At 42.3% G+C, this 18,389-nt stretch overlaps 1 protein-coding gene across 7 annotated transcripts in view; it reads left to right on the forward strand.

The window, feature by feature from the left end:
* CUX1 (cut like homeobox 1) overlaps window positions 1–18,389 on the forward strand; it is a 273,254-nt gene that overhangs the window by 90,466 nt on the left and 164,399 nt on the right. For all 7 annotated transcript variants that reach the window (XM_054287447.1, XM_054287441.1, XM_054287444.1 and 4 more), the window contains exon 3: window positions 16,320–16,367. In XM_054287447.1, coding sequence (XP_054143422.1) covers window positions 16,320–16,367 — 48 coding nt within the window. The remainder of the gene's footprint in view (window positions 1–16,319; window positions 16,368–18,389) is intronic.

Genomic DNA, 18,389 nt, shown 5'->3' on the forward strand with positions numbered 1-18,389 from the left:
AACTCCTATGAAAATTAATTAAGCTCAAATGAAAAAGTGTTAAAACACTTCACAAATTTATACTAATGTGACTTGTAACAATCACAATAAAAGAGCAGCGGGTGCTGTTAGCAGTGCTTTGAATTTGGGTCGTGCTGCCTCTTCTGTCACAGCCTGAAACTGGATATCTATGGAAGTGCAAACACTGGACTCATTTATTTTTTTATCCCGTGATGTTCCCAGTGAAGAATGCCGTGTAAAAATGTCTCCTGGCTCTGGGGAGAGGCGGCCCCTCCTGTTTTCCCTTTGAATGCTCTTTGGTTGTACCTCTCCCTCAGACTGCATCTGTCTGGGCTCTTATATCCTGTCTGATGCAAGGCTGCATCCTCGCCTGGCACAGGCCAGCACAGAGACAGCTCGAGTGTCCTCTGCATTTTTCTTTGTGTTATTATAATAGGAGTTTATAAAATTTAGGAATTTTCACCTTTGTGTGAAAGAAGCACAGAAATAAACAATATATGATTGTTACAGGACTTAAAATACAGAATTCCTGACATCAAAGATGCGAGACAGGCTGGCTTTATAAGGAACTGGCAAAAGGAACAGTAGTAGGAGCAAATGATGTCTTTTTTTAGCTACTAGATAATACTTTGGAACTGAATGAAGGCTGCAGCTTATGAATCTCATTTCCCTTCTCAGCCACATCGAATGCAGAGATGAGTAGATCTCACCAGTGTGAGTTAAAACTCAAACCCAAAGGAGATGTTGTGGAACCTGAAGTCTAATGGTAAAGGTGACAAGGAGGGAGGTCTGGCTGCCTTGAGCATCCTTGAATTTTGGCTCAACTCTAATGGCAAAGGTGACACCGTTTAGCCCCTAAATTCAAAACATCCTACCCAGTCAGAAAACATTCTCTGTGTCCAAGGCAAAGCAGACACTTGAATTTGAGTCGAATCAAATGTGGGGAAGGTTTGCTCAGCAGCCTTGATGTGAACAGGAAATTGATCCTCCAGCACAAGGCCGGAGTGCCAGGAGCTCATTCTTCACCGAGATAATCAGGCACAAAACGCTGCAAGTTAATCAGTTCACTTTCACTTTAGTATTTACATTCACTTCAGCTTTAAACAAGCATTTAATTAGTTCTGAAAGTGTATTTGAAAGCCTTGCTGTTGGACCTCGTAGATAATGAATGGTGCCTGTGAGTTTTGTTTTGTTACTGGAAAGTGAAACCAGATGCAGCTTGGCCATCCAAGCCCAGCCTGTGGCTGGCTCCGTGCCGTGGCAGATCCGAGTTTTTATCATTTGGGGAGTGTTCTGTGTCTGCACTGAAGCTGCTCATTGTGCTAGGGAAGGATGTTGATTCCACACAATAAGTTACTGGAACAACATTCAAATATATAAAGCAGCAGAATTGGATTCCTCTGTTCAAAAACAGTAAAAAAAAAAAGGGATTAGTCTGTGGTTAATTTAACAACTCCCAAAGTTGCCATTACAATACACCTATATTCATTTCCTTATTAATTATGTGGTTGTGCTATTTAAGCTTCCTTTCTGTCCTTTGGGACCAAATTCTTGTCCTGGGTGAGAAACCAAGCTCCCTTTTGTGTTGGGGATCATCATGTGATGTGAGCAGGGATTATTCCCGAGTCATTAATGGGATTCCCTGGGAATTGTCTTCGACTCAAGGCTTCCCGGCGGGGCCCCTGCACCTGACCTGCTCCTGCTGAAACTTGGTTTTTGCACTTGCTCGAGGTTTCTGTGGTGTTGAAAAACTCCTGCAAGCCGTTTCTTCTGTGATGGCTCTCTAAAGAATATCCATTTTAGATTTACTTAAAGCAGCCCTGTGTCCTCTCTTACTGCTTTTGCCCCTTGGGACAGTCTGTTAAGGATCCTCCCCGAGGGGATACAGAGGGAAAATCCTACTGTGTTTGTGATGCTTTTAATCCCCAGCCTGTCTATAGACTGAAATAAATAGAGCATTCACCTTTCTGCTTTCAAACACAATTTCAGCGTCACCTGTGGCATCCTGATTCATCAAGATCTGTTCTAAGCACTTCTGAATCTTATTGACCACTTGTTTTACAGGATGATAAATCCCTGTTCTCCCAGAGCAAATAGATTTAATAGAGCAGGTTTTTTTCCTTGATTTATGTTTGCCATGACCAGAAAGCAGGATTTCAGCATCCAGCAGACGCTGCTCCACAATTACAGAGTCACAAGCAGGCAGTGTCTGTTTTGCTGCTGAATGACAAATATTGTCAGAGGATTTGGTGACAGTTTATGTGTTCATATAGAACCAAAGCACGTGGTGCAATTGTTTCTTCAAGATTAGACTTTCTTGAAACCCATTTTTGATTTTAGGGGATGCCTCTGAGACAGGGATTCAGGAACTTACTGGTGAGGGAATGAAAATTGGCAAAAAGAGTGTATTAGAAGCAAAAAGAATGTATTAGACTTGAAAACAAAGACGTTTAATGTGTGTATTGTTTAAAAAGTGGAAGCAGTGTGTATTGTGCAAGGTTTGGAAGATGATTGTGGACATTTGAAAATTATTTTTATCCCTCCTTTTTAATGTCATAAGGGCATGAAAACAACCCTAACTGCATTTTAACAAGCCACAGTGTTAGTGCCCAACAGCTGAAGAAATGAAAGACTGATGTGCTAAATTGTGCCTGTGTTGTACAATTAGGTGGAGTGGAAAAACCAAAATCAGGGTTTGGCTGAGGGGATGGGTCTGTGGTGACGGCCCTGTGCTTGTACATTGTCACAGTAAATGAGCTGCAGGAATAAATGAGTTGCAGGAATTAATGATGATGATGCCCCCACACTTTATTGATCAGGAGATTAAATACAAACTGGTTTCTGCAGCTGCTGGCTCTTGTCACCGTGGGTTTGTGTGATGTGGAAGGGGAGCCTTGCACTGGGGTATTTATAGGGTGTTTGGGGCTGTCACTCCTCAAACCTTTGGGAGTCAGAGGCAAGGGATATAGTCCAGAACAGCTCTGTGTATTTATTGTCATCCTTACATTAGAGCAAGACTTGTCTTAATAACGAAATCCTGCAAGAGCAATATCTCCCCTGAAAACCATATGTCAATAGAGCTTTAAAATTGCTCAAATATGAAGAGGATGTTACACAAAATAGATGGATTCTGCCAGCCTAAGGAATAGGAATTGACATTTTTCAGAACAGATGTCATTGATAATTTATAGATGGCTTTAAAAATTAAACTTTATATAGAAGCTGGCTTAAAAATGAAGTGTTGTCAATGTTCTGAGTGCATTGGGTACATTAAGCAGAAACGTTGGTGTCACTCAGTGGTATTTAAATACTGCAGAAGTCAGGAGCAGCTGTGTCCTCTGAAAGTCTGCTCCTGTTCAATATTAAAGGCTCATGTGAGTCTGCTGCTTTCCAGATGATGTAGCTGCACTCCTAGGAAGTGTTTTGAAATGAGTAATTATTGATTTTGTCCCTTACACTTCGGATTGAAACCTGGAAGTGAAGCGCATGACTTCTGGAGAAAAAGACAATTTTATGTCCAAAGATACCAGCTTGGCTTCGTGGTTTATAAGCTGTAAAAGCTTCATATTGATGCCCTCCTAGCTTTAAAAACAGAGTGACAGTCCTCTCTGAAAGAGAGGCATCTGCTCTAAGTGCACTAACGCAGGGAAATTATTGGAAAGCTTTCTAGTGCTTTTGCAGAACCAGGATTTCCTTTTTTTCCCCTCTTAAATACACTTTTTGTTAAACTGCTCCATCTAAAACGAAGTATGGGTTAATACACATTTTGCTAAGTAAGAAAAACAACGAAAGAAAAAAAAAAAGCCCCAGCCCAACACTGGAGTCTCAGCCCAGGAAGATGGGAATTCTGAGATAATATTCAATGTGCCCAAAGGGACAATGCTGTCTCTTGTCACTGTCTATATTTAGCCACCGTGCTCATATGCAACTTAAAATACCTAGAATAGCAAGAAGAAAATTTTTTTCCCCCTTCATTTGAAGTGGTTCAGTGTAGGGTTGTTAATTTTGGCTTATCACAGCCGACACTTGAGTAAGGGGGGAGAAAATAGAGGTTTGGAGCTTTAACTCTCTCCACATGTGCCCCTCTGAGGAGCCCTCCTGACTCCTGCAAAACTTTCTGGGCTGCCTTAAATTATGTGCCCCCCATTTAGGAGAAGTTCACAGCTCATTTAGTTGATTTAAAATCCATTGTTGTTTGTGCAGCTGATAAGGGGTGAAAAAGCTATTAGTTAACAGACCCGGGTTGAGAAAAAAATGTGAATAATTCCGGCTTCCTACTCGAATCAACGGGAATTCTTCTGATCAGTTAATGTAAACAGTGTGATTTATACTTTAATACTTCAGCTTACATGAAAATAAGCAATAATTTTCACACTTTCAGGAGTGTTTCATGCTGTTGCTAACTAAGTTTTTACATTTTACCCATTTACTGAAAAGATTATGAAGTATTTCTGTATGACAATCTGGCAAATATTTATGTTTTAGGGACATATTACACACTTCAGTGGGAAATGCTCCTAAGCATCAGTTTAAAAAATTGGGCCGAAAAATGAGAGAGAGAGCAAAGTCCTTGAGGAAATACTGGACAAGTTGTTTATGGGGGAATGACCTCGGCTGGTTTGGATCCCACTAATGGGCTCTCTATCCCAAAAGTGAACTCCTGGTCAGAAGGAGGGTGCTGAGCCTGGGGTTGGGGGAACAGGGAGCAGGAGGGTTCTGAGTGGCCAGCAAGGCTCAGGAATCTCTGCTCAGCAGGGAAAACCACCCTAAAAATTCACATTCTGGGTCTGACATGGCTGGGAACAATCAGGAGCCAGCGCAGGGAGCTGGTCTGTGCAGCCACACTCACAGCTGGAGTTTCTGTCTGCTGTGCTTTCCCTGCACTGCCCTAAGGAAAAACCACTCCTGGAATGCAGCTGGGTGATACCTGCTCCCTCCCCAGAGGTGCTAACAGTTGTTTATGCTTCCCCTATCTGATGATGGCACCGAAATGTTTCCTTGTTCTTGTACAAACTTCGGCAGCAGCGTCAAAAATGATCTTGTCTGTTTTGATGGATCATGGCATGGGTGAATATCTCAGTCCTCAGGTCTGATGGGCCATCAAATGCTGCTCAAGCCATTCCAAAATCAATTTTAAAAATAAGCAATTACATATTTTTAAAATTGATTTATCAGGATCCAATAAATAGAAGTCATAAAATCAAATAAGTTGTTAGGTAATCAATACCAATTCAGAGATTCTCTGTTGTCACTTGCCCAATTTTCCCTTTTTTGCCCCCTCATGGTGGTCCTCAGTGTCTGTCCTGACCTGGCTGAGAGGGAGCTCCTGGTTCAGAAATATCAGCACTAAGGCTGTAGTCAGGTGGGAAAACCTGATATGCTTTGGGTCTTGGGAGTGCTTATTCAAACACTGCATTTCCAGACACGGCGTGCCTTCAGGAATTTAAAATAACTTGTTTGAACTGCACGGTGTTAATGAGCAGCTGGGTAAGATACAATCTCCTCTGAGCAGGAGCTTTTTCTTTCACTATTTTGTCTGCATTTCCTAGGAGTGTTTCAGCAGACAGAGCATGACCGTGCTTATATTTTGTGTTGGCAGCTCTCAGCCCTCTGTGCCTCTGCCCCGCTGTTCAGAGCAGCCTCCATCATCTGCTGAGGTTTCAAAATTTGTACAAATACAAATCCTCTTGCCCAGGAAGAGGCTGGGTTTGGATATTTGCTTAAAATGTCATTTTAAAGTGAGCCCTGTAGTGGTTTTTGCATCCAAAACTCAATGTTGGCTTCCAGTGTTTCAAGTTTGCTCACCCTGTTTCACTCCTGTCCTGAGCCCTCAGTGGCCCTGGATGTCCTTTTTGAGGCTGTTAGGAATATTTAGCTTAAAGAAGGTGCTTGAACTTGGTGTACCCTTTGCTTTGGATGCAGCTAAAAGCCTTTGGTGGTGTATCACATGCTGGCTTTGATGTGTACCCTTCAGCATCTTGTAAAAATTATCAGATGTATAAAAGATGGTGATAGGGAGAAGTTTATTGAGTATTTCTCTGGATAAAGGGTGTCGCAGGCATTTCTGGAATTCTTTTGTAAGTCCCTCTGTACATCAGTTGGGCAGTTTTGACCTTTTTTTTTAAAGTGTGGATTTTGGTGCTTGACTTCTCATGGCACTTGGTGTTACTTGGTATTTCAGGTAATAAGTGATGGAAAACATCTGCTGTTTGGTGAGGTGCACCTTCAGTGACAGCAGGACAGTGTGAATGAGAACATGACCCCACAGCATCACACTCTGGGTCACTCCTCACAAAATGCATTGCTGAGAGGCAGGAGGCACTGACAAAAGTGAATTTTTACTTAAGTGTATGTTAATTCAGGTTTTTTACTGCCCTGAAATGAAGGGGAAAACACTTTTGAGAAAAGTAGTTATCAGTTTATGTCTAATTTAGCAGTGCTGCAGCTGAGGGAAGTTTGCTACAAAGGTAAAAAGTTTGAAGCTTAGGTTCAAACGATGGCAGATAACTGGATCTGTAGTTGCCATATATAGTCATGCAAGAAAAAGTCTGTAGGAATTCTCCAGATGTTTATGGACTTCTGATTCATCTGTCAGAGCCAAACAGCTCCAGCCAAGAGATAGGGAATTTGTTAAACTGCATTAAGTTTCTAAATTGCTGTAGCCCAAAGGAGCAATTCTTCCTTTTATAGGGGGAAGAGTAGGAGGGAGTAGGCAGGGAGGATGGTACATTATGAAGTCTCTTCTTTTGGTAAGAGTTTCAAGAGATGAGTAACATTCTAGAGCTCTTAAAAAAAAAACAAAACAAAACACAAACCACAGACAAAAAACTTGAATTAATTTCCGTTGCTCTCATCAAAAGCTGGCTGTCTAAATTTAGCCATTTCCTATAGACACTCAGCTTATGCTGGCAACAGTCAAACTGTTTGTCCTCAAGTGCAATTTGTCACCTCCCCCTTCTAAGTTGGTAGAAGATAAGCCTGTATTAATTCTGCTGATTTATTATTATACAAGTGTGCCTCATTTTAATCTGCCATGGAGCTGATTGTGCTCCAGCTCCCCGTGTCTCCCTTCCTCATCTCCCATCCTCTGGGCTCCTTTTCCTGCTCTTTTTATCTCCTTTCTCTCCCCACCCCCTCTGAGCACTGGAACAGTTCACAGTTCAGCACATGAATTTGGGAATTAATCCCAGCTGAGAGTTTGTATCACACTTGTGAGGGGATGCTGCTGCTCCAAGGCTTTATGTGGGCTTTTTATTTCTGAAGTTCAACTAACAAACAGTAAATGTATTGAATAAGGCTGTAGTGAGCTCTTGCCTTCTTTCATCTGGATTATTCATTTTTATCTACTGTGTGCTCCCAAAGCATGTGCATTATGGGCCTGTTTCCATAGGAGTTTTGCCAGGAAGTGTAAAGGCAGCAAAAGTTTGTTTTCTCCAAATTGCTTCACTCACTGAAGCAACATGAAAAGCTCTGTGCTGTGTTTTTTTTATTTAGGTCAGCAGGATGACAGTTAGATTAATTTCAAGGTGTTTTTACCAGGTATGCTAAATTAGATGTAGTAAAAACCTTTGGGTCTGTATCCTGATGTTTTTGAGGTTGTCAATTTTTTTTTCCCTTTGAATTTCTCATCTTTGTTGGAATCTGAAGTTATCACTATTGCAGTTAGCTGCACTGAACCCACAGTCAGTCACTCCCTGCATGGAAAAAGTCACAAAAAACATAAACACAGCAGAGATGATGGTCATGAGAGTTTTAACAAATATAGGACATGTATTTGCAGGACAAGAGGCTTTTTACTCAAGTCCTCATGAAACAACTTGTTTTCTGTAGGAGCAACTGGCTTTGGAATAAAACTGCATGGTCAGGATCAAGATTAAGAAGAAAATCTTATAAAAAGATTAGTAGAGGATTGCATAGTATTGGATTTTCATGCATTGAAATCAAAGCAAAAGGCTGACTCTAATGATAGAAATCAGTAAATACACCTGTGTTCTTACATGCAGGTATGTCACAGTGTGATTAATGCAGGGCTGCTCACAGCTACATTTGTAATCTCTGTGCAAAAGATAAGTAAGGAAAACAATTTTGCAATAGTTGATGTCCCAGCAGTGCCTCCTCCCCAGTCCACATCCTGTAAGGATCCCTGAGGATGAGCCTGGCTCCTCATTATTATATTTAACACAGAATTATTCTTCTTGGAAACTTCAAAGCAAGATCCTTAAATCAATAACAGGTTTTAAAACACGAGTGGTTTTTAGTAATCTCACTTTTCCTAAATGAAGCAGTACATTGGAATTCATGATTTTTGAATGGTTGTACCCATCTTTTCCTTGAGACTGAGGAGAAATCCCAGTCCCAGGAGCCCAGTGCTGGCAGACAGCTCCAGCTCCTGCCCCACCATCCCAGAAGGATGCACTCTGCTTCCAGCCCTGCTTGTGGGGAGGGAATATGGAAAATTACAGCTGCAATTATGGTTTCACATTAAATATTCTTCTGTCTAAATCCACCATGTGAAGCATTAGGCTGTGTTTGAACTGGTGTTGTTAATTGGACCACAGCACTTAGGTGCCTCTTCTGCAGTCAGGCCCCTGTCATTAGCCTCTCATTAGACACGTTAATTTTTTAGGGCTCATAATAATTAAAGTTTTTTCAGAAGTTCCCAATTTTACACTGCAGAGAAACCTCTGATGTTCAGGCTGTAATTCTGGGTAACCAGGGGAGAGTTAGGAATACTTTCTTTATAGACTTTCAGAGTGGGAAACACAGTGGATGGAGGATGGAATCCTGCAGGATGTGATTTGGGAGGAGTGTTCAGGACCTTTTTCACTGGAAAACACAAATCACAGGGGCAGAGAACTTGTGGAACAATATGGAATTTATGGAGGGGCACAGAAGGTCTGGTTAAAATATGACAAGTGTAGGTGAGGCTGTTTTTTGGGGATGTAAAACTATATGGGGATGCACAACTAAGAAGTCAGTTTATTTATTTCCCATTTTTTTGTACAGATGGGCTCATCTAATAACATCTGCAGGTACTTAATAAAGCTCCAATTACCTTTGCTCTGTGTAGGGATCCTGGCCTAAGCTAGGAATGGCCATTCCTGATTTTGCCATGTGGTTGTCCTGCTGGCAAGAACAGTGCACCTCAGAGGGTCTGAAATATTTATTTAGTGTATCAGATGGGTTTTCATTGCATAAATAAGGGGTTCTGTTGGCCTGGGATGATGCAGATGTGGTTTTTCCCATGACAAGGGTCTGCCATGGCATGTTTGGTGTCACCTCAAGCCTTCAGCACTGGGTTTAACACGAGAGCAGGAGAGAGAATCTCCATGGAGCCACTGTCCAGTGGGAAGCTTTTTAAATTAATGTTTGTTAAAAGTGGTGCTTGATTTTCTGTGTGTATATGAACTGTTACAGAAGTCATCCTTTCCTTTTTTTCCTTTCTGGAGTTTTAGTGACCAGGCTTTCATTTCATTAGAATTACCTCCTTCCAATGCTCCACCCGAATAATTTTTGTTTGAACTAATTTTTTTGTTTCCTTGCAACTCTACTTTTTAAAGTTCTGCATAGTTCCTGTTCAATGTCTTTCCTAGCCACTGTTAACTCACTGCTTTATAAATGACACCAGGGTTGTCACATGATGATAAAAATCTTAGTTCACCATGTTAATTTGTAAAGTTAATTTAAAAAATCCTTTTTCTCTTCTGCACAGTATATGTGTGTATATATACACACACTTCCATACATATATATGGTGCAACAGTTCCTCTCTTTTTAAACAGTTGTGAAGGTCCCCAGGCTGTTTGGATGTGGCTGCACAGGCCCCGAGTAAACCTGTGAGCTTTGTGTTTATTTGAACTTGGAAGAAACCATAAGAGGATTGCATTAAGACTCAGGCAAATTCCACTGAAAGCAAAGCCCCAGCCCAGTGAGGAGGCTCCTTCCCAGAATCTCTGTTTTCCCCAGCTAGGGATGAGCACACTTTGTACCTTGCCACCACTGCAAGGGGTCACAGCACCAGCCCTAGAATCCTCCCTCTTCACCCCTTTCCCCATGGCTGAGGGAATTTCCACAAAGAAACTCTTGGAATTTCTCCATGGGGTCTGCTGTCCCTTCCCTTGGGACTGTCACATGGCTGCAACTCTTGCAAAATTGTCAGAAGTGGTCAAACAGCAAAAATTCTGTCTCTTTTCAAGGAGCCTCCATCAGTGTTTGTTCTGCAGGCCCTGCTTTGGAACCTCTCTGAATTGCAGTGCCCAGGGTTTTGCTCAGTGTTCACTCCAAGATGAAATCTGCGCTCACTAAATCAGCCCTTCACAAATGGAATATTTTTTCACTTCTTGCTGGGTGGGTCCATACACTGAAAAATAGGTCAAGAACAGTAATCTAAATCTACTGCTAATAAATAATTAAAGCTAATGGAATTTGCACAAGATCTGTGAGCTTGAAATATTTCTGAAAGTACTGTGGTGTACGTTTTGCTACTGTAAATCAAGATTTTTTATTTATCATTGTGCTAGCTTGAAACATATCTATAAATGTGACTTAAAAAGGGTGGTTTTTTGTACAGAGAAAACACTGGCATGTTAGTGTATTGAAATAACTAAAAATATCTCAGAAGATTGATATGATTGTGATTCATTCTTTAATGATTGGATTTCAAGTGAATACTTCAGCAGCCTTAAGCACTAAGAGGTTTTATATCTCATTAAATCAAAGTGTAAATTGAGCAACAAATTGTTTACTCATATGATTTACTTTGCCTTATATTTTAGGAATTAAGTAAGTCATCTAAGCTACTGTATAATACCTGTTTGAACAACTAGCTGGGATTTGAGTTTCATCTCTTGTAGATTAAAGCAAAGTCGAACTTGCTGGAACTAATTAAATATAAAGACTTAAATGTTTCCTTTAGTACACCCCCAATCACATGTGCTCAGGATTTCTGGTGGGAAAAAAAAATTGGAATACTCTGTATTTTTTCATAACACAAAGAAATAATGTTTAAACCTGGTGTTTTGCACTGGTTGGTGTCTGAGTGATCCCGACCCCTTCACCCATTTCCCCATAGCAGGGTGAAGCATCTGTGCTTGCTGCCTCTCTCTAATTAACCAGCAGAACTGCTTACTCCTAATTATAGTTAACTTGCTGATTTGTGTGTTTCATGGTGACAAGTTGTGTCCTTGAAGTACACAATAATCAAACACACCTCAGAAGTTGATGCCAGCGTTCTTCCCAAATCCTTCGTGCTTGGCTGCCTCTCACCTCTCCCCCTTTCAGCTGCATTTATGGGAAGCTCAGCAACATTCTGGAGATAATAGTGGGGTGGATGGAGTGTGCAGAGCCCTGGCTGTGGGATAAACATCCTCCCAGTCCCTAGGAACAGACATCCACCCTCCCAGCCTGCTGCCTCTGGGGAGAGGGGCATAAACCTGGCACAGTTTTTGCCAGCAGAGCTCCCCCTCAGCTGTGCTGTTTCTTGTCATGGAATGATTTGGGGTGGAAGGGACCTTAAATCTCATCTCATTCCACCCCCTGCCATGTGTAGGGACACTTTCCACTATCCCAATTTGCTCCAGCTCCATCCAGCCTGGCCTTGAACATGTGCAGGGATGGGAAGTGTTCGGTGTTGATGGAATTACAAACATCCCCTGCACAGCCAGTACACCCTGGGAGGTTATTCTGTGTTGAGTTTTTTACTTTTCTTTCGTCTTTAAAGTTCTTACAAGAAAGAATGTGGGGTCAGGCTGTCCAGCCCCTGCCCGTTCAGTGCTTTATTCCACGTGGACAGACAGGGAAGGGGACACAGAGGGGAAGGGGAATCCAGAGCATCTCCCATGATGAGGCTGCTCCAGAATGGCTTGTGACAGCTGCACTGGTGATGTCACCCACGGGCTGTTCCTCATTAGGATCCCTGTGCCAGACACAGGGACATTCCCCAGCCCCTGCCTGGCTCCAGCAGACAAAATACACAACAATTGGTGGGAAATGTGGTCAGGGAGCCCCACGCTGGAATGTTCACCCAGGGTTTTGGGCTGGGTTCTTTCACAGGAGCACAGTGCTGGTGCAGATGATAAAGGTGTGTGGGTCAAGCTCAGCTCTGCTGGGCCAATTTATCAAACTGAGGTCAGGGGGCTCTTGTTGTGACATTTAGAGATAAGCATTTGGGAGGGAAATGAGATGGAGCAGCCTGTGAGGAGATCAGAGGGTGCTTGTGTAGCTTCAGACCTCAAGTAAATTACAAATACAGCATTGGTAGCCTGGCCATTGCTGTGTCCTTTGTACTGTACACAGGGTATTAGAGCTAGATAAATAATGTAGTTTAGTTGTCAGAAAGACACATTTGTTGCCCAGGATTGTAACACAGATTTATTCTTGGTTTATTTTCCGTGGAGTTATTTTTAATGAGAATGGAAAGGGAGTTAAAAATTATGTGGATTCAGATTTCATTGTTTAGCTACTTGATCAAAATATAAACTCATTGTTTTTACTCTTGTAAAGAGGAAATGCTATAGTAGCTTTCAGCCATCAGATTTGATTCAGATAATGATACAGCATCCTCATTCATGGGCTCTTCATCAGATACTGAGTTTGTCTCTGATAGAGCCCTTTTCAGAAAACTGCTCTACCCCTGATAAATCATCCAGAGAGGAAGAATGCATGTATTTAGATGGCATGGAAAAGTAGGCTAATAATGAGATTGTATTCCTATACTCAAATATTTCAGTGTGTTTGTGCTGATAAATTACAATTTGTTTTAATGTTCAGTTGCATGGCCCCTTTTCAGCTGTTCAGCTTGGCTGCAGTGTTTTGGTAGCTCTGTGAGGGCTGGAGCCTGGATGCTTTTCCTGTTTTGATCACAGCCCAGGCAGTAAAGGCCACCACACTTTAAACAGATAATAAATCACCCAGTGTCCTTGCTAACCAACATTGCAGATTCCCCTGGGTCTGAGCTGAACGTCCTTCTTCCTGTTCAATTTAGTGTAAAGAAGGTAAAATTCTGTTTGAAGTTCAGTGTAATATTTTGAGACAAAGTCTGATGAGAAATTTTTCCAAACTGCCAAAAATAAATCTCCCCAGCAGAGCTGTGACTCGAGGCATATGTATTCTTGACTTCTGTCTGTTTATTTTTATTTCCCTTTGGTTGTGAGCTGTCTCAAGTTTTGATGTTGTTTTGCTGAGGAAGGAATTATAAAAGTACCCTATAAACTCTTTCCTATAAACTCTTTCCAAGGGCAAGGCAGGAAAAGAGGGGAGAAAAGAAAAACTGGTGTGAAAAAGGTGTTTATGCCTTTTGCTGTGGTGTGTGCCATTTATCCACTCACCTGCATAGGGCTGAGTGTAAATCACTGCCTCACATTGCTGCAGTTCCCTTTCCTGGCCTGTTTGCTCTGCCAAGGGAATGGCAGGGGGATGCTCTGTCTCCATTGTTCAGCTGCAGCAAATTTCAGGTTATTGTGAGGATTTCAAGTTGTCAAAGCATTTACCCCATTCAGGTATGTGCTCTGATGTGTCCTGGGGTTGCCCCAAATGGATTGCAGTGGGATAAACCATTGCTTGCCAGTGGAGCTGAATCACCCTGAGCTGCCTTCTCCTCCATCAGGAAATATTTTAAAAGCAGTTTTACCTCAGCCCTCTATCAGGAAATACTTTAAAATCACTTTTACCCCCAGCACAAGCTGCTGTCTGAATCAAGCATCTTTTTCTATGATGAATTTTGCTTGGTAACGTTCTGATTAGTGTTTAGCATCCTGAATTTGCTAAATCAATTCACTTCAGAAGTTTTCTCCCTTTTTCTTTCTGTTTTTATGGCTTTGGGATGCTCCTTCTATTCCTCTCCACCCTGCTTCTCTCCCTCTCTGCTGCTACAAACAGCCAACAACAACATCCCTCATTATTCAAGATGAATATGAAGGTGAAGTCCTGACACAGTTTATATCCTGAAATAAAAAGTGCTGCAAATCCTGTCTTTGAGAAGTCAGGATGTGCCAGAGGAGGCAGTTAAATAGAGCAGGATCCTGGCTAGAGCTTGCCATGGCCACAGGAGCAAGGATGGCATTCTCCTGCCTCTGGATCTGAGATTACATCTCCTGTATTTCTGCCTTCACTTCTGACATCACTTTTCTGGCTGGTGCCAAACAAGTCAGTAAATTCAGAGGCAATATCAGGGACAAAAGCCCTAAACCCAGTGATTTTCAACCAGCTGAGATTTTTATTTCAAGAAAAGTTGTTTTGCTTGGATGATATAATTTTTCCTGATTTTATAAAGGGTGCCAGATCCAGGCTGTAAATCTAATTCTGTTTGTAATTTCACTGGGCACTGAAACTGCCTCTGCCAGATTTTGGCCTTGAATGTGGGCATTTATTTTGCCATCAGTGGTTATTGTTACTTTTTTCAATGTCAGCATCATCAGGTTACAAAGAAAACATGTTCCAAAACGTGCACAGCCCTCAGGTCTCCCTGGGAAGGCAGGGAGTGGGGAAAAGCTGCTCAACCTGCCAGTTTGCTTTGGTAGAAATGTAATTTGTGGATGTTTCTGATCCACAAGGACAGTGTCCAACCTTTCTGTGTCCCAAAACAGGCAGCAGGATTTATCAGGACACATTGGGGTGACTTGGCTTGGCCTAAGAACAGAAGCACAGTTTGGTTCAGTCCAAAGAGGCAGCTCAGAAAGCTGCAATATTATCCTTGACTTGATGGGGATTAAGCTGTATTTTAGTGCAATAACCATGTCACAAGTGAAATTTGACTGATCATTTGTCTTTGATAGCTTCATTTGCCTTGGGCCCCCTAAGCCATTTCCCAGGGAGTGGGAGAACTCCTGGTACTCCAACTCTCTGCATGACTTGTCATTTAAATGACAAAAATCACTTTTCTCAAAAGCCTACTTTTCCTTCAGGAAAATCAGATTAAACCCAAGGCTGAGAGTGTTTTGGTGAGTGGTTTAACATCCAATATGTTGCATGACTGTAGATGTGTAAGTAAATGTGTTGGAAAAGAGAATTTCCCAACTTTTTAAGGTCACCTTCCTTTCTGAAAACCTTGAGGCCTCAACAGACCCTTTTGTATATAGAAAAAAATGCTTCAAAGGTGTGTTTGTGACCCCTTGCATGAGGTTCAGGCAGCTCAGGGACTTTGGCCTGTGTGCAGGGAGGAAGATTTCATGGTGACTGTTCCAGTTGTGGGCAATATTACCAGAGCATTGTAGGAGCATTGGAGGGGTTGTCCACAGTGTGACCAAATCTCACCTGACCTTAAAAATGGTTCTTTAGCACTCATTTAACACAGTTCTGCTCAGCTGAGCCTTGGAAATCTCCAGCAATGGGAAATTCCCCCTTTCCTTGCACCAGCATCAGTGCTGCCCTCTCAAGTGATGCAGCTTCAGGTTATTGCTTTAATCCTCTTCCAGATTCATGTCCAGCTGGAAGTGCACCATGAAGTGGCTGCTTGTGCCTTGTCAGTGGCAAAAGCAGGAATCAGCATCTTGGCTGTGCATGACTAATAGTGGCCTCTGCAAAGTTACTGGATTTTATTCTTCAGGCACACACATAATAAGAATTATTGAATTTGTAAGTGAATTAGACCCAAACCAGCTTAGAGGTGAAGCCATAGAAAATTTTATGTACAATAAATTTACCTTTTTTGTCCTAAATTATCTCTGTTGCTAAGTAAAAACATGCTATAAACCTTTAGAGTGATTTTGTGGGCAGTATTTGAATGAATTTTGTAGCACTGAGTGTGTTGTAATTTGGAAGAAGAAATTTTGAGTTATACAGAAACCAGCAAATAATACTTGTCATCTTCAATGAGCTCCAGTTCTCTGATGACTAAAGCCAGAGCACTCTTGGGAAAATAATAAATAAACCAGAGATTTTTCAAAATGGCAACACTTGTAGTTGAAATGATGGTCCAGAATCATCTTCCTGTGAGCCTGGCTTCCATTTGTGGGAATTTCCTTGGCATAAGTTCAGAGGTGTAGCTGCTGTGGAGGTAGATAGAGACATTTACTGCTGATCTGATTAATGTTTCAGCTGAATTAGGGGACTGAAGGCATTCAGACCCCTAATTGTGAAGTGCTTAGCCAGCCCCACCACAGTCTGGATAATTATTACCATTTGCAGCACATGCAGGTGTGTGTCAAACTGGAAATTCACACCTGCTCAAAGTGAACTCCAGGTATAATTCTATTTTCATCAAATTTCCCACAAAACACAGAACTGAAGTAACACTTGAGAACTGAAAATAACATCAGGAAAAACATGATGCTGACTTGTCCTTTGCAGTGTTTCTGATGGAATATCCTGCTTGTGTCTTCCAGGACCTGCGCAAACAGGTAGCTCCATTGCTGAAGAGTTTCCAGGGAGAGGTAAGAGCTGCTTCTGCTTCTTAACATGTTTTCAGTGCTGCTTCACATGAGCCTGGTGTGGCCACAGAGCCCTCAGGGCTCAGCCCTTTGCATTCTGTGTGTGCAGGGAATGGCAGCACCTGAAGGGAGATGGAGAGGGAGGTTTTATAAGAGCACAAATTGACAGGACAAGGGGGAATGGATTCAAACTGGCAGAATAGGTTTAGATTGGATATTGGGAAGAAATTCCTTCCTGTGAGGGTGAGATTGGATATTGGGAAGAAATTCCTTCCTGTGAGGGTGGGGAGGCCCTCACACAGGTTTTCCAGACAAGCTGTGGCTGCCTCATCCCTGAGAGTGTTTAAAACCAGGTTGGATGGGGCTCTGAGCTATAGGGGGATAGAATATAAGAAAATAAATATAGTGTAGAAAGTAATCTTACCCCTAAGGAGTTGCAGCTGGGTCAATTAGCAAAGATTAGGAGCAGGCCTGACTTGAACAGGCCACAGCTGTGACCAATGAGAAGATGCTATAAAAGAGTGGGGTGGGTGGTTGGGAAGTGAACTGGGGTCATTTGGCTACTTTGTGAAGAAGAAGAGGCAGTGCTCTGAGGAGATGCCCACCAGAAACACCAAGAAGGTATGGAACTTTTGTGATAGGAGACAACAGTGTGGAACTGCTGCGATGGGATGACAACACTGAGCAACCTGGGATAGAGGAAAGTGTCCCTTCCCATGGCAGGGGTGTGGAACAAGATGATCCTTAAGGTCCCCTCCAACCCAGGTCATTCTGTGATTCAGGGTTTGTGCTGGATAATCTAAACTGGTGATTTTGCTCTGAGTCCCCTGATGAGCCTCTGTCACTGTGGCCCACCCAGATCACTGGGCCTCACTGACCCTACAGCTTGAGCTGTTAAAGAATGCAGTGCAGTGCCCTCATAAAACACCAAAATACTGCAAATTGTTCTCTCTGCAAAGCTTTTCAGCTGTAAAACATTGTATTGCTGAGGGAAAACCTTGGGTTGGCAGGGGTGTGAGAGGCTGCAAAGGCTCCAGCCCCACTGCTGGCTCCCACTTGGGTTTCTCCTCACAGCACACACCAGCAGAGAGCTCAGGAGTTTAAAAGCCAACTGTTGTTATTCTGAAGGGTTTCTACAGGCAAAGGCAGCTGGGCCAATTAGACTTTTCCATTTTTGCTGTGGCCAGATGGGAGCTGTGGTTGTGCTGCTCAGAAAGCATCAGGGAGGGAGGATGGAAATTAAATTTGTCCTTGTAAAGCTCCGTGCCTGCCTGGGGTGCTGGATGGAGGCTTGAGCTCACACTGATACACATTACACAGCTCTGCCCCTCAAGAATTGTGTTCCAGCACTTCCTCAGCCCATGAACTGTTCACTGACTTTAGACTGTGGCAGCTCCATCAGCACAGGGAAGTTCAGAGCATGTTTGCAGGGTAGGGATTTAGGTGCTCAACTCCCCTTAGTGAGGCTTGCAATCCTGATCACCTCTACATCCTGCTAAATCTGTGTCCCAACCAGGAATAATCCCTCATTTCAAAGCAGCATGGTACTTTTTGTTTTACAACCTGATTTCCCAAGTATTGCTAGAAATAAATAAATAAACTGGATAACTTTGTCCTTGATACATCCAACAGACATTTGTGAGAACAAAGAATGACTTGTGTGAGTCCGTTTGCCAATGGAAATTTACACTTTAAAATTGCTCTGAGTGCATTGCAGTGCTCTCAGAACCTTTTCACTTCAGCTTCAAGCTTGCAATGCACTGACTGAAAAGTGCATGTGTGCTTTCAGCACTGTTCTTTAATGAAGGGAATGTCTGAGGATCAAGTAAAAAGCATAAATTTAAATTTGGCTACAGTGAGGGAGATTCTTCCATTAGATCTTCCCTGGTGGAGACAGCTCCCTGTTACCTTGGCATGGCTCACACACACTCCTCTCCTGTAGTTTTGCTTCTCTGATATAAAAGTGAAGTTTATTTTGGTATAAATTCAACCTCACCAGAGTAAAATTTGTTGTTGTAATCCCCT

This window comes from Melozone crissalis, unplaced genomic scaffold (assembly GCF_028551555.1).
Source record: "Melozone crissalis strain CALT ecotype California unplaced genomic scaffold, PUWL_Pcris_2 ptg000057l_1, whole genome shotgun sequence".
Classification (NCBI taxonomy): Eukaryota; Metazoa; Chordata; class Aves; order Passeriformes; family Passerellidae; genus Melozone; species Melozone crissalis.